At 45.7% G+C, this 22,415-nt stretch overlaps 1 protein-coding gene across 1 annotated transcript in view; it reads left to right on the forward strand.

Moving 5' to 3' along the window:
* The first annotated feature begins 823 nt into the window (after positions 1–823).
* The window catches only part of MKRN2 (makorin ring finger protein 2), a 28,709-nt gene continuing 7,117 nt past the window's right edge, over positions 824–22,415 (forward strand). Inside the window, exons 1-6 of the mRNA XM_029241982.1 lie at positions 824–917; positions 13,841–13,969; positions 14,910–15,091; positions 16,242–16,546; positions 17,451–17,665; positions 19,765–19,875. Of these exons, the coding sequence (XP_029097815.1) occupies positions 892–917; positions 13,841–13,969; positions 14,910–15,091; positions 16,242–16,546; positions 17,451–17,665; positions 19,765–19,875 (968 nt within the window). The 5' untranslated portion in view covers positions 824–891. The remainder of the gene's footprint in view (positions 918–13,840; positions 13,970–14,909; positions 15,092–16,241; positions 16,547–17,450; positions 17,666–19,764; positions 19,876–22,415) is intronic.

A 22,415-nucleotide genomic window follows, 5' to 3' on the forward strand; every position in this document is an offset into this window, starting at 1 on the left:
TAAATAAGGTAAAATTAATTATTATTTTTTTAAAAACAGGTTTTGTGTGACAGACTAGAAAAGGGCAGGAGCAGAAGCCAGAAGACCAGTTAAGAGGCCAGTGCATGGGCCCAGGCAAGGAGTGCCACTTGCTTAGACAGGAACCATGACGGTGGAAATGGAGAGAAGAGGGACGCTTTGGAGACGGGCGTGGAAGTTGGATCTGCAGGATGTAGTCAACCAGAGGAAAGTGTCACGAATGTCTTTTGGGGTTTCCACCAGAGGAAATGGAAGATGAACAGTTGAGGAATGCCAGGAAAGAAAATGAGGTCTAAAACTTGGGGTGAGAATGGAGATTTTGAAGAAGAGCAAAATCTTTGGATTTTGCCCAGGAGAGGGCTAAGGAATTCCTTAAGTGGGAGGCGAGGCTTGGCGGGAACAGCTGAGGCCGGGTTTGAGAAAGGGACCTAGGGAGGGTTTGGGTGGGTAGGAGTATTTGGGATTAAGGTGCGCAGCGGAGAGGCGGGAGGTGGGCCTCGGGAGGGGTGCGGTAATTCTAGGCCTTGAGAAGCCGCTAAGAAATGCAGTTGGAGAAAGGGGCAGACCCATAGGAACTAATGGTCGGCACCCGGGATAAAACCCGCAGGACTGGGAGGCTAGCCAGGACCCGCCCAGGAGGTTTGAAAATGCCGGATTAGGAGCGCCCGAGATTGGGGGTCGACCCAGCCTCACCCCTGGGGCGGAACCAATTGTGACGGCGGCGAGGTTTGCTGCCGGCGCTACAAAGGTGCCGCACGGCGACGACGGCGTGCGCCGGCGTGACGCGGCCGCACGGGATGGGCAGGGCCGAGGCCTAGGCGGCGACGAGAGCGAGAGGACGCGGCAGGACGGCGGCTCTTCCACCCGACCGCCATGAGCACCAAGCAGGTCACTTGCAGGTCAGTGCGAGGCTCCGCCGGTCCTTCCCCGGGTGCGCCCCAGTCCTGCGTCAGGGAAACAAGCCGGAGCGGGGTCGTGGAAAGTGGCTCCCGGTTCGGGGTCCGGCTTCCGCAGGCGAGGCGGGCGCGGCGGCCGAAGCCTGGGGCCCGGCGGCAGGAGCCTGGGACCCGGCGGTGCGTGGCCGAGCCTCGTGGCGACATCTGGACGAAGCCAGCGCGGGCGGCTGGAAGGAAGGAGTGCTGGTGGGGTCCTGGGGGCCGGGCCAGGAGGGTTTAGCTGGAAAAGGTGATTTGGAGTTGAGTAAAGGGGCACCAGGAGGTGGCTTACAGATGGAGATACCACGCAGGTGTAGGCTGTTAATCGTCGGTGAGGGCCTCAAAGAAGCTGGGGCCCCGAAAGCGGCCTTGGTTTCCTAAGAGTTTGGAGAATTCCGATGCAGCGTAAACTTGCAGAGTTAGCGAGTTAAGAATTGCTGTGTGGAAAATAGCATTTACTGGAAGTTTGTTCGTTGCCCCGCATATTCCCAAGTCATTTATACTCGTCACCAGTCTTCACTACTAGGCAGACATTATTCCTGTTTTGCATTGCAGGAATCTCAGGCTAACGGAGGTTGAGATTCTCATCTTACTGAGAGACCCATTTCCGTGGAGAAATACGACATTAATGGGTGGCTGGTTGTAGAAAATTCAAAGCCGGGTGGCTGCACTGCTCCTGTTAAATACAAATAACTTGATGAGTAACACCCTCATTCCTTGCTAAGCGTGTGGCTTGAAGGTACTGGGATCCTAGTCTTATTGGACCTGGAAAGTACGATTTTTCTTTTCATAATTGGTTTAAGTCTGTGTGGGAAACATTGATTAGGGGGGAAAAACCAGCCCACAGTTGTACGGTTTGATTGTGTAATGAGCAGTTTATTTAATTATCATCTGTGTTGTTACCTTTTTTCGTTAGTATGAATAGTTGAAACAGTGTAATGTAAAAAGTTTCCTGTTAGCATTAGTCTATATTAACTGTTCAGTCAGTTTATGCAAGGCCTAGGTGACGTATATTTAGCAGTTGTCAGAAACTTGCACGTAAGTGTCTACAGAAAAGAGTTTTACTAGGTTATTTGTAATAGAAGGTCTTTTGTGAAGACCTTTGTGTATGTTTATTTTTATTTGTATAAAGTTCCCCCTGTTGGAGCAATATTCTTAGTCATTGTGGACTGTATAGCAAATTTTGGTTACTGCTCCTAAGATGCGGCCACATAATGGTGCATGTTTATATGATGCTTTGTAATTGAATCTCAACTCTGGGTGGTAATCTAATTTTACAGATAAGGAAACCTTATGCTCAGGCTTGAACCTTGCCCCTAATTCACATCTAACTGCAGGAACAAAAATGTAAATCAGGATCATCTTGGGTTTTCTCCTTCTATACTAGGAGATGGCCTGACCTAAAAGCTTTAATTCTGTTTTTCCCAAATAGGGGTGTCCTGCAGGAAGTTGGTGCAGAGAAACTAGAGTGGGTTGGAACGTTGGGAAGGAATCAATTCTGTTTAAGTACTAACTGTTGTTCGTTGCAGGGGTTTGCAGTGTGCTGGGTGCTCTTTGAGGTTCTTTACAAACGTGTCGCATGTAATCCAGCAACATGCACCATTCCACAGATCATAAAACCAAGCCTCGGCATTGAAGTGACTTGCCAAGGTTATTCAGCTTCCAGGTGGCAGATATGTGGCATCAGAATTTATGCTCTTGTAGACCCTATGGCTCCCAGATAAGTTTCGGAAATGCTAAATTAAAGTTTCTTTATACAGGAATTTTCAAAGCTTTTAATATGGTCATATGAAAGGAAAACTCAGCCAAAACCATAAGGAAAATAAAGGTTACTTGCAAAGAGATGTGAAGGAATTGGGCCTCGCAAGGGCTGCCTTGCCAAATAAAAAACAGAACACATATTTAAACAGGAAAAACGACCATATTACCAAGCGTACCAGGTTTACGTTAGTGTGCTCATGATGGGAAAGCTTTTCTCACTTGATTATCTTATTCACTGAAGTCATATCTCCACACATTGGTAACTTACATGAAATGATCCAGGTATGATTTATTTGGGGGTCCAGATCTAAACTGGGTGGTCTGCTGTTTTTGGTTTATGTCAGGGTGCAAACTGTTTTTTGGTTTGTTTTCCTTGCTGTGGGGTGTGATATACTTGCTTATTCTGAATGTCAGCTGGACAGGGAGTTTGTTTTGCTTCCATTCTAATATGAATTATTTCTCTCAGAGAGATGGATGTGAAATGTTAGGATTCCGAGACTTAATGACAAAGACACTGCATATTTATTGCCTGGAATGCAAGAATGGCCCCTCACACAGTTGTGCTATCAGTCAGCTCCCCTGATTTCTTGACATTCCACTCTATCCAGAATTTCAATCTGGGGATCCTTTTTTGCTGATTCTTTTTCCAAACCATCTCCCTATGTCTTCCAGTCTGTTTTCAAAGCCCTGGTGCAGGCCTTTATTATTGCTTGGTAACCAGTTTGTTTGTCCTCCTCCTCAATGTGATGGAGGTCCCTTTGTTTTATAATCAGTAGTACAAGACCTAGAATTACAGTTTCCTGAGAGTCGGGCCTAGAGCTTTTGACTCATTGAAAGTCACAAAATGTGGGGCATCTTGTGGCCAGTGAGTGGTAGGAGGAGCTTGAGCTCCAGACTTGGGCAGTTTTGGATTCTGATTCTGGTATCACAGTCTCTTTATCTGTAAAATTGGGATAGTAATGCCTAACCAGCAGCGTTGGTTAAGAGATTAGATAACAACGACTAACCATCCTAAGAGCATTTATGGTCTGTTAGGCTAAGCCCTGATGTGCAGTCTGTGAAGTACAACTATATCATATTACAGATGGGGAAAAAGGTTTGGAGATTTAATTAATTTGCTCAAGGTCACAGGAAGCTCTCTGACCTCAGAGTCTTCCTTTACCCACTACGCTGTACTTTATTTCATCCCCACCTCTTATCAGTTATTTCAAGCCTACTACCATGCCTCGCATTAGCTGTGTCCCCCTTGATGGATCTTTTGTCACAAGCGGTACGGCCATAGAATTTAAGTCTGTGAAATTATGTGCGAAAACAGAAAGGAAGGTGACACTGAGAATGCAAATTACCCATATACCTGGAAACGATTTGCAAAAGTGTTTTGCTAGAGGCAGGCACCGTTGAAAGACCTGCAAGAAACCAGATTGATTCTGTTTGGTTCAGCCGTCAGGCACAGCGAGAGCCGCTGGCGGTTCTGTGGCCAGTAGTGAACCTCATATCCTTTGCAGCGTATAATAGCCACACCATCTGAAACGGTCTTTGGGGTCACCCAGGATAACAGATGACTTTGGAGTGTCCCCTAGAAAGAATCTCCCTGCTCTGAGTCTCCAGCCATGCACTTCCCCCCTCATACTAGCAACAGCCCACACTCCTCCCCAGCTCCTGTCTCAGTCTTCTCTCTAGGAAGATATAAGGGATGGTTTGGCCGTAGGGAAGGGTGAGCAGTTGGAAGTTTATTACAGGGTGTAACATGAAAAGGGCCTGGATTAAGTTTAGTATAACCTAGATGCTGAGGAATCGCTATAAGCGGATGACAGAGATGCCCCGAAGGACAGGCAGGATGCGCTCAGAGAAGTTTTGTGTTTGTCACTGGGGAGTGGAAATGGTGACATATGCTACAAAAATAGGGCTGGCTGGCTCTACCTCTTATAACACTTGTTTCACACCCACCTTTGTTGAAGGCAGTGATGGTGGCCTAGAAGTTATTTTTGAACCTGTTAAGCTTTCAGCTCAGTCACTTACAGAAGTAAAATGGCTTGCATGAAGTCACCAGCTTATAAGTGACAAAACTAGAAGCTTTAGGTGGTGGTTAAATATTTTGGATTTTTGATGGGAAGGATAGTGCAGTTTGGAAGGCAAGTTTTCTGAATAGGACTTCCTCTTGCATGCCTGGTTAACAGGTAGTATCTGGTAGAGAAGCTGTGGTAGTCTCTTATCCTGATTCTTTCAGGAAATCTTGTCTAGTTCTCCAAAAGAAATTATTAATGAAGTATTTGTTAGATCTCTCTTTTGTGAACCTGTTTATGTAACCAGTGTGAACCTGTTCTCTTCCACTCGTTGTGAGTTTACTAATCCCGATCATCGGATTTGGCTCTTGGCACTGATTTTATTTTTTTACTTTTATACCTTCAAAGATTACCATACTTGAGGATGATTGGAACAATGTCACAGTGTTGAGTAGCATTTCTCAAGAAGAATTACCAGACTGCTTAGAAGCGTAATAAACTTTCGTGTCCAGGATCCCAAGACCACCCCTACAGCTGGTGATTGGCTACAATGACCCATGGGACTTAGCGCATAGTCGTACTCAAGGCTGAGATTTATCACAGTGAGTAGTGAGGAGTCAGATGGATCACAAGGGAGAAGGACTCAGGCGGCATCTGGAGGAGCCCATGTGCAGGCTTCCTGCCCTCACTTCCTCCCATAAAGGGTCACAGCACACTCTTCCTCCCGCAGCAGAAATGCAGCAGCAACATGTGCCCAGGGAAGCCCACTAGAGATCCAGTGCCCTGGACGGTCACCCTCTGCCCAGCAGGTACCCAAACCAGGCTCCCAGAAGGAAAGCAGATGTTCAGCGTAAACCACATTGTACACAGTATAGGCACAGTGAGCCACTTCGATCACTTAGAGACAGTTTATATCAGTGTAGGGGACTGTTTACCAGCCAAGTCCCAGGTGCTATAAGCAGGGCCTTGCCTCGTAAGCAGGCTCAGACCTGCTCTATTAACTCTGCTGCATACTTTTTAAATCAGTATTGTGACAAGATTCTTTTCATATAGGCCTTTTTTTTTAAGCTTCTAACAAGAATACCCTTCGTTTGCCAGATTCTGAGCCTTTTTTCTTTCTTTTTAAGTAAATCTGCAGCAGCCTTATAGCAAGTTACTACACAATCTCTGATTTAGTGGAAGACTCCCAGTGGGTGTTGCCTGGGAAAAGCATAACTGACCACCTAGAAAAGACCCTATAAGACGCCACCTTAGTATAGTCACTTACATCACAGGTCCAGTCATCTTTGTAGGCTCAGAAATTTGATTCTGTTGGTGTATTTAGAGATGGCTCATGCTACCCAAACTCAGTAGAAACTGACATACAAAGTAGAATACCCTTTTAACATTTCCCGGGAGAAAAGAAATTGTCAGGTGGGCCTGGTCAGCACTTCTGCTTTTGGGGAGATAGACAGGTGGAGAAAGTTAGAAGTGTGCTTAGGGAGCAAGGAGGGATGGAAGGGCTTCAAAACCTGTGGTCTCCAGCTCAGCAGCCTCCCAGGCCCATTGTAGGGCCGAGGTGCAGCATGACTTGCCACCTGTGTTCTCTGGTCCCCTTTCTCTGGGAAGGACAGTCCGGGCCTTCTGACCTTCCTTAGAGTCAGCTCCCTTTCCCAACGTTTGAACGTTGTCAGTAGTTCTCCAGTTCCAGGCACAGCCACATAATTGGTTAGGTTTAGGCTTTCTGTGTTCAGTCGCATTTGGTGATGTTCCAGCTGCGTCTTCCTCAAGTTATTCCCAGGCTTTTTTTTCCCCCCCTTGATGTATACTTGATGTACAATATTATGTAAGTTACAGGTGTACAATATAGTGATTCATAGTTGTTAAAGATTATACTCCATTTATATTTCTTATAGAATATTGGCTATATTCCCCATGTCATACAGTATATCCTTGTAGCTCATTTTATACCTAATAGTTTGTTCTACTTAACCCCCTACCCCTATATTGCCCCTCCCCCCTTCCCTCTTCCTACTGGTAACCACAAGTTTGTTCTCTGTATCTGTGAGTCTGCTTCTTTTTTGTTACATTCACTAGTTTGTTATATTTTTTAGATTCCACATATAAGTGATAACATACAGTATTTGTCAGACTTATTTCACATAATGCCCTCCAAGTTCATCTATGTTGCTCCAGATGGCAAGATTTCGTTCTTTTTACTGGCTGAGTAGTAGTCCGTTGTATATACATGTACCACATCTTCTTTATCCATTCCTCTGTTGATGGACATTTAGGTTGCTTCCACATCTTGGAAATTGTAAATAATATTGCTGTGAACATTGGGGTGCGTGCATCTTTTCAGATTAGTGTTTTGCATGTATCCTTTCAAATTAGTGTTTTGGAGGTTTTTTTATATACCCAGGAGTGGAATTGCTGGGTCACATGGTGGTTCTTTTCAGTTAGTTGGGAAACGTATGTACTGTTTTCCACAGTGGCTGCACCATTCTACATTCCCACCAACAGTGTAGGAGGGTTCCCTTTTCTCCACACCCTCACCAACATTTGTTGTTTGTGTTCTTTTTTATGATAGCTATTCTGACCGGTGTGAAGTGATCTCTCACTGTGGTTTTGGTTTGCATTTCCCTGATGATTAGTGATGTTGAGCATCTTTTCATGTGCATGTTGGCCAGCTGCACGTCCTCTTTGGAAAAACGTCTGTTCAGGTTTTCTGCCCATCTTTTTTAATCAGGTGGTTTGTTTTTTTTGATGTTGAGTTGTATGAGCTGTTTATATATTTTGGATATTAACCCCTTACCAAATCATTTGCAAATATTTTCTCCCCTTCAGTAGGTTGTCTTTTCATTTTGTCGATGGTTTCCTTTGCTGTGCAGAAGCTTTTATGTTTAGTTTGTTTATTTTTTATTTTATTTCCTTTGCTTTAGGGGACAGATCCAAAAAAATATTGCTACGATTGATGTCAAAGAGTGTTCAGCCTATGTTTTCCTCTAGGAGTTTTATGGTTTCCAGTCTTAAATTTACGTCTTTAATCCATTTCGAGTTTATTTTTGTGTGTGGCGTTAACCGGATGTTCCCAACCATGTGTTCAAGAGCCCCAGCTCTCTTGGGTCAGGGGCCCCAAGTTGGGAAGCACTATACCGTGGAGCTGCCAAGAAAGCACACTGTGGGCTGGAGCGGTGGGAAGGTTTCTTGGTCCAGCCAGGACTCGTGCTGGTCAGGAAGGAAGGTGGGTTATCACAGTTAAGTACAGTGAAAGATGGGGTACAGTGTTGCAGAAAGGGGCCACGGTATGGACAGAGGCAGACTGACAGGAAAATCAGTTTTGGTGGGAAGAGGTCAGGGCTGTCTTGGGAAGACCAGAGCTGGGGTCCCCTACTCAGCAATTAGATCTTCTCTGAGTCGTCACACCTCTCTGAGCCTCAGCTTTCCTGTCTGCATCATGGGTATAGAGCTAATATTCCTCAGAGTAGTATCAGGATTAAGTGAGATAAAGAAGTAAAAGTGTTAGACAGAGTGCTGATGGCACTGCTTGTTGGAGTTGTTGTATTTTTCCTCATTTCATATATTTCTGATCACACACTTGTTCAGAGGGAGGGAGGGCCCTCCTTGCCCCGAAGTCTTCATTCAAAAGGTATGTGTTATCCCTCGCTAAAAAGATAAACTGTCACAGCCATACGGGAGAGGGGAGAAATGGGTGAAACCAGAGTGTTTGGGAGTTGATAAGGTGAAAGCTGGTGTGGAAACATCTTGGGAGTTACCCTACCACTGTCTGCTTTTGTATATGTTTGAGACTTTCCATAGTGTATTTTTTAAGTTAAAACATGGGTTCACAGATAAAGCCCCTTTACAGAGCAACCTCCTGACGGGCTCCTCTCACCTACACTTCCAGCCTCTCCAGTCTGTCTTCGCCCTGCAGCTCCAGTGGCCTTTCTGCAAGAGGCCTAGGAAGGGGGTTTAGTGTGTCTCAGGGCTTGACTTGGGCCCCTTGTCCCTTATTGGGAGGCGCACTCATCACTATTCCAGCTGCCCCAGTCAGGCCTGATCCTCCATCTGTCTCAGCAGGCCTGCCACACCCTCGTGGGGCCTCACTTCCCTGCCTTTCTGTGTGTTTCTGGCACATACTCCTCCCGCCCATCGGCACCCGGGCATTCTGTAGACTGCTTGGCTAGGCGGCCCCTGGGCCAGCTCCCCCTTCTCTCTGCCTCGGTCCATGGACTGTGACTCCTCAGCCCTCTGCGTGCATTGTGATAAGGCCCAGGTCCCTCTTGTAACTAACTGTCAGCTTAATCGGCAGCGTTTTTTTACTAAACTAATAAGAGCTGAACTTTGGGGGTACCCACTGTGAGATAAGTATTGTACTGAGCATTTATGTGGGTTTTTTTAAACCATACTCTCTCCAGTATTCGATACTTACCGTAATTTTTTTAAAATAAATTTATTTTTGGCTGCGTTGGGTCTTTGTTGCTATGCGCGGGCTTTTCTCTAGTTATGGCGAGCGGGGGCTACCCTTCGTTGCAGTGCGCGGGCTTCTCACTGCGGTGGCTTCTCGTTGCGGAGCACGGGCTGTAGGCACGCAGGCTTCAGTAGGTGGCTTGCAGGCTCAGTAGTTGTGGCTTGCACGCTCAGTACTTGTGGCACACGGGCTTAGTTGCTCCGTGGCATGTGTGATCTTCCCGGACCAGGGCTCAAACCGGTGTCCCCTGCATTGGCAGGCGGATTCTTAACCACTGCGCCGCCAGGGAAGCCCTTCATAATCTTTTAAAACTAAAGCAACCATTTACTATTACAAAAGCAGTATATGTTCATGGTAGAAATATTAGAAAGTACAGATCAACAAAAATAAGAAAATACCATGGGGGAAGGGTAAGCTGGGACAAAGTGAGAGAGTGGCGTGGACATATATGCACTACCAAATGTAAAATAGATAGCTAGTGGGAAGCAGCCGCATAGCACAGGGAGATCAGCTCGGTAGTTTGTGACCACCTAGAGGGGTGGGATAGGGAGGGTGGGAGGGAGAAGCAAGAGGGAGGGGATATGGGGATATATGTATATGTATAACTTATTCACTTTGTTATAAAGCAGAAACTAACACACCATTGTAAAGCATTTATACTCCAATAAAGGTGTTAAAAAAAAAAAAACAAAACACCATATGCCTTACCCTCAAGGATTGCCACTCGTAAAAAGGCTGTTGTCGGGCTTCCCTGGTGGCGCAGTGGTTGAGAGTCCGCCTGCCAATGCAGGGGACACGGGTTTGTGCCCCGGTCCGGGAAGATCCCACATGCCGCGGAGGGGCTGGGCCCGTGAGCCATGGCCGCTGAGCCTGCGCGTCCGGAGCCTGTGCTCCGCAACGGGAGAGGCCACAACAGTGGGAGGCCCGCGTACCGCAAAAAAAAAAAAAAAAAAAAAAGGCTATTGTCTGTCTTTCCACATTGTTAAAATGCAGATGTGTGCATGTGTGTAGTTAGTGTTTACCAAAATGAGAGCATACTGTATGTGCTGTTTTAAAATTTTTTAATTGTGGTAAAATGTGCATAACATAAATGTACCCTCTTAACCATTTTTAAGTGTCCAGTTCAGTGGCATTAAGGACATTCATACTGTCGTGCAGCCGTCACCACCATCCACCTCCAGAGCTCTTTTCATCTTCCCAACCTAAAAACTGTGTCCCCTTTAAACACTGACTCCTCATTCTGCCTCCCCCAACCCGACAACACCCATTCTCCTCCCTCTCTCTGTGAATCTGACTATTCTAAGCACCTCTCATAAGTGGAATCACACGGTGCTGTCTTCCTGTGTCAGGCTTCCGTCAGTTGGCATAACGTCTTCAAGGTTCATCCCTGTTGTAGCACAAGTCAGACTTTCCTTCCTTTTTAAGGCTGAGTAATATTCCGTTGTATTTGTAGACCACATTTTGTTTATCCATTCATCCTCTGATGGACGCTTGGATTGTTTTCACCTTTTGGCTACTGTGAATAATGCACTCTGAACAGGGGTGTACAAATACTTGAGTTCTTGCTTTCAGTTCTTCTGTGTATATACCCAAGAGTGGAATTGCTCAATCATGTGGTAATTCTATTTTTAATTTTTTGAGGAACCGTTGTACTGTTTTACGTAGCGGTTACACCATTTTACTGTATATTCTGTTATATAATATGCTTTTCTCAGTTAATAATCTTCAACTTTCCATGTCAATAAATTACCTGATACCTAGTCCGTACTCAGATTTCCCCATTTGTCCCACAGATGTTTCTTACAGCTGGTTTGTCCAAACCAGAATATAATCCAGGGCCAAATATTGCATTGGTTATTACATACCTTATATTCTGTCTACTAATCTAGTGCAGTTTCCTCCTTTTTAAATTTTCTTCTTTTAACAGCTTTATTGAAGTATAATTTACATACCATATGTAGGGACTGTGTCTATACGTAGTCTATATAGGCTGTATAATCTTTATAAGGACCATTCTGTTCCTATAGATTTGCCCCTTTTTTTAACACTACTTATAAATGGATTCATACAACGTGGCCTTTTGTGTCTGACTTATTTCACTTACTGTAGTGTGTTTGCATCTCATCCTTGTAGCATGTATCATTATTCCTTCCTTTTTATTGCCAAATAATATCCCGTTGTATGGATATATTACATTTTGTTTATCCGTTCACCAGTTGATGGAATTGTCAGTTTTCACTTTTTGACTATTATGAATAATGTTGCTATGAACATTCATGTATTATACACGTATTTGTGTGAACATATGTTTTCATTTCTCTTGGGTAAACACCTAGGACTGGAATTGTTGAGTCATATGGTAAATTTATGTTTAAGTTTTTAAGAAACCACCAAATCATTTTCCAGACCCAGGCCCCCTCCCCTTATTTTTTTCCATGACGCTTCGTTGGTAAAGAGATCTGGCCCACCTGCTGCCTCTTCTTTTGTATTTATCTGGTTGCTTCCTCATGAGGTCTTTTAGCTTGTTCCCAATCCCCTGTATTTCCTATAAACTAGAAGTTAGATCTGAAGTTTTGTTGGATTCATTTAAATGTTTTTGGCTAGGATACATGGCAGGTTATGTTGTATACTTCATTCATATTGGGTAACATCAGCAGACATGTAATGTTTGAGGTTTTTTGTTTTTTGTTTTTCCATATAGATACTGGGTCCAGCATCATTTGTTGAATTACCTTGACACGTTTATCAAAAGTTAATTGATCGTGCATGTGTGATTCTATTGACAAGCTTTTTTTTTTTTTTGCGGTACGCGGGCCTCTCACTGTTGTGGCCTCTCCGGTTGCGGAGCACAGGCTCAGCGGCCATGGCTCACGTGCGCAGCCGCTCCACGGCATGTGGTATCTTCCCGGACCGGGGCACGAACCCGTGTCCCCTGCATCGGCAGGCAGACTCTCAACCACTGCGCCACCAGGGAAGCCCCCGTTATCCTTTTTAAATATAGCAGTGTGTACATGTCAGTCCCAAACTCCCTAACTATTCCTTCCCTCCACCCTTCCCCCCTGGTAACCGTAAGTTCGTTCTCTAAGTCTGTGAGTTGTTTTGTTTTGTAAATACGTTCATTTGTATCATTTCTTTTTCGATTCCACATATAAGCCATATCATGTGATATTTCTCTTTCCCTGTCTGACTTTACTTCACTCAGTGTGACAATCTCTAGGTCCATCCATGTTGCTGCAAATGGCATTATTTCATTCTTTTTTATGGCTGAGTAATGTTCCATTGTATATATGTACCACATCTTCTTAATCCACTCCTCTGTCGATGAACATTCAGGTCGCTTCCATGTCTTGGCTATTGTAAACAGTGCTGCAATGAACATTGGGGTGCATGTATCCTTTCGGACCATGTTTTTCTCCAGATATATGCCCAGGAGTGGGATTGCAGGGTCATATGGTAGCTCTGTTTTTAGTTTTCTAAGGAACCTCCATGCTGTTCTCCATTAGTGGCTGCACCAATTTACATTCCTACCTACAGTGCAAGAGGGTTCCCTCCTCTCCACACCCTCTGGAGCATTTATTGTTTGTGGATTTTTTGATGATGGCCTGTCATAGCTGGTTTTAAAGTCCTTGTCTGCTGAGTCCATCATCTGTCATTCCTGTTAATTGACTAATTTTTCTCCTGGCTACGGGTCACATTTTCCTGCTTTTTGGTATGTCTAGTAATTTTTGATTGGATGCCAAACATTGTGAGTATTTTTGAGCATTTGGATTTTTTGGTCTTCCTTCAAAGAATGTTAAAGTTTGTTTTAGTTGACAGTAAGTTATTTGCTATCAGCTAGATCGTTTTGAAGCTTGTTTTTTTTTAAAAAAAAGAAAAGAAAATGTTTATTAGGGCAGGTCTAAAATCTCTTTATTTGGGGACTTGTTTACCCTTAATGCCAAGGCATGTCCCTCTACAGTTTCCTCTGAGTATTCAGCCAGGCCTCTCTGCTCTGGCTGGACAGAACTAGAATGCCTCCCAGTTGTTCTTTCAGGGCCAGAATTGGACAACTTAGTGGAACATTCTTATATGTGTCTCCTGGTGCTCCACTATCTTTTTTGAGCCTCACCACAGTTTATAGTAGAGTAGGCAGTGTAATTTTTGTTTTATAGGTAAAGGTAGGAAGGCCCAGGGGAGTTGGTTTTGTGACTTGCTTACACGTGGCACAGCTAGATCTCGAGCCCAGGTCTCTGACTCCTTTACAACCATACCCTTTAAAATTCATGAGAACAGAGCAGTCTTTCAGTGTGCATTTTCTCAATCATGAGGCTCACATTTTACGTATGTGGCCTATCTTAAATCAAGAGGATATATCTTAAGACAAATGCATGGGATCATTTTTCTTCCAGAAAAGCTGTCATTGAAATAGATGTGGTGCATCTAAAATCACTGTCTTGGGCTTCCCTCGTGGTGCAGTGGTTGAGAGTCCGCCTGCCAATGCAGGGGACACGGGTTCGTGCCCCAGTCCGGGAAGATCCCACATGCCACAGAGCGGCTAGGCCCGTGAGCCATGGCCGCTGAGCCTCCGTGTCCGGAGCCTGTGCTCCACAACAGGAGAGGCCACAACAGTGAGAGGCCCGCGTACCGCAACAACAACAACAAAAAAAGTTTTATGCCTCTGCTTGTCTCATCAGGTATTTTATGCATGGTGTGTGTCGGGAAGGAAACCAGTGCCTGTTCTCACATGACTTGGCAAACAGCAAGCCATCTACCATCTGCAAATACTACCAGAAGGGCTGTTGCGCCTACGGAACTCGTTGCAGGCAAGCACCCGCTTCTATCGCCAGCTGTGACACTGAGTTCACTACCTTCACGGATTTAAATCCTGGGTCTTGATGATGGGAAAACTTTAGTTTAAAAGTAATGTTACAAAAATAATTTTGAAACCTCAAATTGAGTACCATAAAAATTTTAATTTTTCAAAGTCACTTTTCATGTCTATTCTTATGAGTCTATAGTTATAAATTTGCCCTCAGAGTATACATAAGATTTTCTATCTTGCCTTTTTTTAACATGTCATAAGCTCCGTCCAGTGCTGCTACTTTACGTCTTACCTGTAATTTTATAATTCTTCATAATGTTGACGTGCCATCACTTTATTAACTATCCCTGTATTAGATTCTTAAGGGGCTTCCAGTTTTTTGCTGTGAGTGCTATGAACATTTATGAGCATGTAGAATCATCCTTTTTTACTGACATCTGTAGGCAAGTTTTGTAACTTCTAGACAGGAGAAAATTCCAAAACCTGTTCCTGTGCTGTTGTAGTGAAGGGCTGATCTGCTTTCCTGGGCTGCAGAGCTCCCTTCAGTCCTTCCTCTGTGCTGCCTGGGATGTGGGAAGTTGGCCCACTCAGCCCTCCCCCTGCCAGTGGGCGCCCCCAAGAGACAGTCCAGGAGAAGCCAGTCAGTCAGCATCTCCGGAACCGTCGGGCTCTCTTTGTGTGGTCTGGGCAGTGCATCTGTCCCACCCAAGCCCCACAGGACACTTAAGTGGAGGTGATAGACAGCAGTGTACTACTCACTCTGAATTGCCAGGTAATTCTTACTAATTGATAAGACTTTTATCAGTTAAAATACAGGAAACGATTGTCTCATTGTCCCCGTCTACAGATGGAGCAGAAGGAGGGATGTTCCAGGTCTGGGGAATGCGGGAGGCATGTGCATGTGGTGTGTCCGTAATGCATCTGCTGTGTGTTTTGTTCAGGTACGATCACACGAGGCCCTCTGCTGCAGCTGGTGGGGCCATGGGCACTGTTCCCCACGGGGTGCCCTCCCTGGGTTTCCACAGTCCTCACCCTCCTTCCGACCTCACTGCATCAATCGTGAAAACTAACTTACACGAGCCTGGGAAACGTGAAAAGAGGACATTGGTACTTAGAGACCGAAGTGAGTGAGCAGAATCCTTCTGTTGCCTTTTTGAACAGCACTCTTGCTTTCCTTGGCCTTCTCTTGTCAAGGGGGCTCCTAACCTCACACCCAGAACAGTCCTGAGAACAGGCTACATCTGGCTGCAGGGCGTTCAGATGACGCATTAGGCCTCGTGTCCGTGGTGGGGCAGAGCGCCAGGTTTGCCTGGCAAAACATTGAAAGTGGCCTTTTTGTCACCATGTAACTGTCATCTGCATAGTGTGGTTGCCCAACTCTGAGAAGCACCAAGCTGTTCATTTCAAAGCTACATGTTTTGTTGAAGAGCACGTTTCACTGTTTGTCTTCTTGGTCAGTTCATAGTCTTAGTTCTTAGGCTGAGCCAGTTCCATCTTTGGAAATAGAATAGCATGTTCAGGTTTGGGGAGTGATCTGTACCCTGGAGCAGGGTTTGTGTGGGTAGAAGGCTACAAATCGTAGTTGTTTTTATTGGCTGGTCCTCACCAGGTGAAGGGGTTTCTACTTCTGGAAATTGTTCAGCATAAGATAGGCAGATCCCATCCTAAGCAAACAATAAATCCATTGCGTCAGATATATCCCCTCGGAAAATGTTAGAAGCATGATGGGTAGGCAGCAGCTCCCGTGTGAGAAGCGGGTGGGTGGCCAAAGGACAGTTTGACTCTGGCCTCAGGACCCAGAGACTTGCTCCAGATTTTCATTCTCCTTCACTTTAAAAAGATTGGTAACTTTACTGGTAAAAAGGAAACCACTGTATTTTATTGACCTCATTCTGAATTCCTTTTGACTTATACTTTGTTTTCTTTTAAATTTTTTTTTTTTTAAGTGTAACTGGTCCATGTGTTGAGATTTCCATACTTGGCATTCTTAAAAAGGAACTTTAGTGTTATTTTATATAAATATATCATGGTCTGCTTTGCTATTTCCCTATGTTGCCAATTATGTTTTTTTGTTTTTTTATTATGATTCTAAGTAATATCACTCTGAACATTTTTTCTTTTATTTTTCCCCTCTTGGCCTGTTTTTTTCCATACATCCCAAGAGTGAAATTCCCAAAGTCAGGGTTAATTTGTCAGGTTTTGACTGATTGCTTACCAGAAGGGTTGGGCCAGTTTTCATGTGTGTGTGTGTGTGCCGTGTGTTTTATTTTAAGATCTCTCTGGCATGGCTGAAGAAAAGACTTGCCCAAGTGTGGTGAGTAATCCCGGAGGCTGCAACGACCTGCAGAACAGCCCGGAGCTGAAGCCGCTTTCCTACCTAGAAGCGATCAGGAGTGGTCTCGACAGCTTGGAAGCTAGCAGCTCCTACAGCAGCGAGCAGCAGCTGTGCCCTTACGCAGCTGCCGGGGAGTGCCGATTTGGGGATGCTTGTGTCTACCTGCATGGCGAAGTGTGTGAAATCTGTAGGTTACAAGTCCTGCACCCCTTCGACCCAGAGCAAAGGAAAGCTCACGAGAAGGTACAGTTGCAAGCCTTTACGGGAACTCTTTTTAAGGAATTTGAAGTGCACTAAGTGACAGAATCGGTATTTCTGTAAGCAGCTTTCTGCCAGTAATACCTGCATTGTGTACCTGGCCAGCCGGGCCGAGTTCTGGAGAATTTGAGGAGTTCGGTGTCGGAAGGGACCTTGCAGGTCATTAGGCTCCCGTGTTTGTGCGGGCTTCTGCTCAGCACAGAGCTGTGGAGGTTGTCTGAACCCTCTGCCGTCCCCCGGGGGGTGTTCAGGTGAGCACGGGTTAGCGCTTCCCTCCTCCCCAGGGACATGACATCCGGGTGCTGTGCTGTGGGTTCGGCTCATGTGTGCATCCACTGTGCGAGGGCCTGGGTCCTAGGTCCTTTGCATTGATTCTGGTGCCTGATGCGTGGTGCTGCGCAGGGGACATGCTCTGTTCACCTGCCTCCTGAGTGTGAAGGGATTCGTTCAGTAACCGGTTCTCGTAGGAAGAAGTGATGCTGCTGACCTCTGACCCTGGCCTGTCAGCCTGATGTTTTAGATTAAGGGTTATTTGGCATTAACGGTGTTGGTGTTGGGAAAGGCGGTACCCAGAGGGGCAAGGAGACCAGGGTCCCAGTCTTTGGGACCTCCTTGACCCCACAGTGGCCCTCTAATCTTCTTGGGCCTCTGGTCTCGGCTTTAAATTGGAAGTGACCGTGGAGCAGTGCCGACAGGCGGGGGCGACCCAGTGGTGGTCTTGAGAGAGCTTTGTGTCCCGAATGCAGTGCATGGCCGGGCCTGCCGGAAGCAGCCACAGTCCCCGTTCCTTCCCGATCCTGGTTGTACTGTGTGGCCGGCAGTCATTCTGGGCTCTCACCACTCCCCAGCCCAGAACCAAAGGTTTCCTTCCCACCTCCCTGTACTTCAGATCTGCATGTCAACATTCGAACACGAGATGGAGAAGGCCTTTGCCTTCCAGGCGAGTCAGGACAAAGTGTGTAGCATCTGCATGGAGGTTATCCTCGAGAAAGCGTCAGCCTCAGAGCGGAGGTTCGGGATCCTTTCCAACTGCAACCACACGTATTGCCTGTCCTGCATCCGGCAGTGGAGGTGTGCCAAGCAGTTTGAGAACCCAATCATCAAGTAAGTGCAGCAGGGGTCTTACCTATAGAATCTGGGAGAAGGTTTGATTGGGGATTTTCTTCCATCCACAGGGAAGCCTTCCCTTGTCCTCCACAGGTGAGTGGTGAGTCCTTGAGCAAGGACTTGAGCAAGTCGCAGACCCTCCCTGAGCCCAACTGTCTTTTCCTTTAAAAAGGAAGGTGACAATTCCTGCCAGGCATTTAGGGTGTTGGGGGGACACTCAGCAGGGATCCTCTGTGTGAGAAGGCCCATTTGCCTCTGGCACAGTTACTGGTGGTCCGCCCGTAGGCTGATTGCCTTTTTTTCTTTAATCTGTAACGTAGGGCTTATTTGAGGACTAAATGGAATAGTGCATGTAACACATTTCACATAATGTCTGATACATGGGATGTACTCAGTGAGCCAACACAGGGTTTTATCCCCCAGCCTTACTGAGAGATAACTGACACACAACATCATAGGATTCTCAAATTCCGCAGTGGGGTGGGAGAAAAGCTAAGTCATAGTGAGAAGTTACCGCGTGCTGTGTACTGTCAGAAACTTCACATACATTAAGTCATAATTCTCTCAGAGACCCTCTGATCATCATTCTCATTTTATGTATAGGGAAACTCAGGTATGGTGAGGTCAGGTAACTTGCCTGAAGTCACACATTCGTGTGGTAAAATAACAGCTTTATTGAGATAAAAATGTACAATTCAGGGCTTCCCTGGTGGCGCAGTGGTTGAGAGTCCGCCTGCCGATGCAGGGGACACGGGTGCGTGCCCCGGTCTGGGAAGATCCCACATGCCACAGAGCGGCTGGGCCCGTGAGCCATGGCCACTGAGCCTGCGCGTCCGGAGCCTGTGCTCCGCAACGGGAGAGGCCACAACAGTGAGAGGCCCGCGTACCGCAAACAAAAAAAGTACAATTCAGGGTTTTTTTAAATATATATATATTCTTAGTTGTGCAGCTGTTGTTACTATAGTCTAATTTTAGAACATTTTCATCATCTTAAAAAGAAACCTCTGCCTACAGTCACTGCCTGTTCATCCCTCTTTCCAGCCCCTGGCAACCACTAATCTCCTCTTTCTCTATGAATTTACCTGTTCTGGACATTTCATATAAATGGAATCATACAATATTGTGGCCTTTGTGTCTGGCTTCTTTCACTCAGCATGTTTTCAGAGTTCACCCATATTGTAGCATGGATCAGTACTCCATTTTTTTTTTTTTTTTTTTTTTTTTGCGGTACGCGGGCCTCTCACCGCTGTGGCCTCTCCCGTTGCGGAGCACAGGCTCCGGACGCGCAGGCTCACGGGCCCAGCCGCTCCGCGGCATGTGGGGTCTTCCCGGACCGGGGCACAAACCCGTGTCCCCTGCATCGGCAGGCGGACTCCAAACCACTGCGCCACCAGGGAAGCCCCTCCATTCTTTTTTAGTGACTATAAATAATATTCCATTGTATGGCTAGACCACATTTTGTTTATGCATTCATCAGTTGATGGACATTTGGGTTGTTTCCACCTTTTGGCTGTTATGGCTAGTGTGCCTATGAACATTTGTGTATTTGTTTGAATACTATTTTCAGAACTTTTGGGTATACCCTTAGGAGTGGAGTTGCTGGGCATATGGGAACTCTGTGTTTAACATTTTGAGAAACTGCCAGACTGCCATCCATAGTGGCTGGACCATTTTACATCCCCATCAGCAACATAGGAGGATTCCAGTTTCTCCGCATTCTTGCCAGCACTTAGTTGGTCTTGATTTCTGATGTCAGCCATCCTTGCAGGTGTGAAGTGATACCTTAGTGAGGTTTTGATTTGCATTTCCCTGATAACTAATGGTACTTGAACATCTTTTTCTGTGCTTATTGGCCATTTTGGAGAAATGCCTACTCAAATCCTTTCCCCATTTTAAAATTAGGTTGTCTTTTTTATTGTTGAGAAGAACATGTTTCAACAGTAAATTAGGTTAGAGGATTGCGTTTGTACCTTTTAGAATTCCGGGGTGGGAAAAACACCTGGAGCGGTCACGCATTTGAGCACAAGGTTTAGTGGTGGAGTACGCACAGGATTTGTAACTGAGTCTCTCCCTTACTAACCTGATTCTTACTTCAGGTCTTGTCCAGAGTGCCGTGTGATATCAGAGTTTGTAATTCCAAGTGTGTATTGGGTAGAAGATCAGAATAAAAAGAACGAGTTGATTGAAGCTTTCAAACAGGGAATGGGGTAAGTACTCTGCGCTCAAGCGTGATCTGGTGCGGGCCTGGCTCTTGTTTCCATCTTTGCTTCATGCAGGGCCTCCCCTGTGGGGAGGCCACTCAGTGTCTTTTCTCTCGGGCAGCATGCTGGGCTCTGGGGACACAGAGGTGAGCAAGCAAGGCTGTGGTGAAGTGGACTTGCTTAACGGTTTTTAAGCTGAGCAGTGTCCCTTAGAAATCCTGCTTGTAGTGCTAAGATAGCCTTTTTATCTCTGATCATTCGTTCAACAAATAGAGATGAAAGATCTGTCTGATAGGCCTTTTCTAGTTGCTGGAGATACAGCATTAAACAAACTAGACAAAAATCCCAGCCCTCACACAGTTCACATTCTACTGAAGGAAAAAAATAAGAATAATAAGAAACAAACAAGAAAATAAGAAAATGTTTATTATATGGTAGGGCTAAGGAGTGAAATAAGCCTGGGAATGGGGATAGGAAATGAGGGGATTGCAGTTTCCATGCTGGACCCCAGAGGACACGTCAGTAAGGCGACCTGTGAGCAGAGATCTCGAGGAGGCAAGGCGGCGAGCCATGTCCATGTGACTGAGAAGAGCGCTCAAGAGGGACGGGGCTGTCACTGCAGAGAAAGCTCTGAGGCTAGAGCGTGTCTGCCTTGTTCGGAACAGCAAGGCGGAGCTGCAGGAGAGAAGCAGGTGGGGAGAACACTGGAGACGAGGACAGGGGGAGTGGGGTGAATTGTGTCGGGCTCTGTACGTCATTGGATAGACTAGCTTTTTTATTCTGGCTGAGGTGGGCAGCCGTCATACGATTTTGACCAGAGGAGTGACATGATCTGATATATTCTGAAAGGATCACTGTGGCTGAACCACTGAGAATATATTGAAAGAGGAGGCAAAAGTGGAAATGGGGAGACCAGTCAGGCTGTTACAACAGTCCAGGCGAGATGTGGCAGTGGCTTGGACCAGGGTAGGAGGCATGGAGGTGATGGCAAGTGGTCAGATTCTGGACCTGTTTAGAAGAACTGGGATGGATTTGCTGATGCGTTGAATATGGCGGAGGATTCAGATTTCACTTCCAGTGTTATACCACTTGTCATTTCTTTGCTGCACTTCTATCTTTGTTGGCCAGTTTCCTCTTTCAGTTATCCGTTTTTGTAAAATGTCTTGTGGATGTATCACTGGGCAACAAGGAGGCAACACAGCTCCACTGAATAACAGATGCACAGTGACCAGTCACCGACAGACTTGGGAGGAGAGTTAAGATGGTCAGTCACTGACCATGGCGCACATGTGCTGTTCGTATGGTGGTTTGGACTGAAGAGCTGACAGTGTGTGCTTCACATGGTCACTCACAGTTGTGTGTTGTGGTGACAGAAATTTGAACTGTGTTGCTGGGGGACCAGTGGCACTTAACGAAACCATGGTGGATTCATTTCCTGTGGCTGCTGTAACATTACCACAGACTGGGTGCTCAAAACACCAGACATCTGTTCTTTCACACTTGTGGAGGCTGGAAGTCCAAAATCCAGGTGTGGGCAAGGGTGGCTCCTCCTGGAGGCTCTGAGGGAGAATTTGTTCCAGGCCCCTCTCCTGGCTTCTGGGCGCAGCGTAACTCCAGTCTCTGCCTTTGTCTGCTCTGTGTCTCTCTCTCCCCTCTGACTCGTGTAAGGGTCTCTCGTAAGACCCTCCCATTAATCCAGGATGATCTCATCTTGAGATCCTTAACTCCATCAGCAAAGATCCTTTCTCCAAATAGAGTCACATTCACAGGTAGCAGGGCTTAGGATTTTGAGCTGTCTTTTGGGGGCCGCTATTCAACTCACCGTACATGGTGTATCAGTCTGTTCCAGATTAACAGCAGACTGGGTGGCCTATAAACAGCAGGCATTTATTTCTCACAGTTCTGGAGGCTGGGAAGTCCAAGATCAAGGTGCCAGCATGGTCGGGTTCTAGTGAGGGCCAGCGTCCTCTCACTGCGTCCTCACATGGTGGAAGGGGTGAAGGAGCTCACCGGCTCTCTTACAAGAACACTAATGCCATTCTTGAGGGCTCCACCCTCATGACTTAATCACCTGTCTCCTAATTCTGTCCCACTGGACATTAGGATTTCAGTATATGAATTTTAGTGGGATCCAAACATTCAGACCATAGCACATGATCAGAACCTTGCAAAGCAAGGGCTGCCTGTTTACCCCGGTTGTTCTGTGCCCCTGCTGATGGATACCTCTGCTGTTTCTGCTGTGTTAGCTATTTTGAATATTGTTTAGAATTCCATTTTAACTTGCATCTTTTTAGCTTATCTCTTTTTTTTAAATGGTTTTTTCTTGGGATTACAATATACTCCTAATATTTTAGTCAGAATTAATGTTCCTGCTGCCTTATATAATATGCAGTTACTTCCTCATTACCATCTTTGTGCTACAGATATAATGCATATCATACATTAGAACTGCACAAGGTAATAATTTTTTATTATTTAGGTATAATTGACAAATAAAATTATGAAATACTTTAAAATGTACATCATGGTAATTTGATATACACTGT

This window comes from Monodon monoceros, unplaced genomic scaffold, assembly GCF_005190385.1.
Source record: "Monodon monoceros isolate NGI ecotype Baffin Bay Population unplaced genomic scaffold, NGI_Narwhal_1 Super_Scaffold_3, whole genome shotgun sequence".
NCBI lineage: Eukaryota > Metazoa > Chordata > Mammalia > Artiodactyla > Monodontidae > Monodon > Monodon monoceros.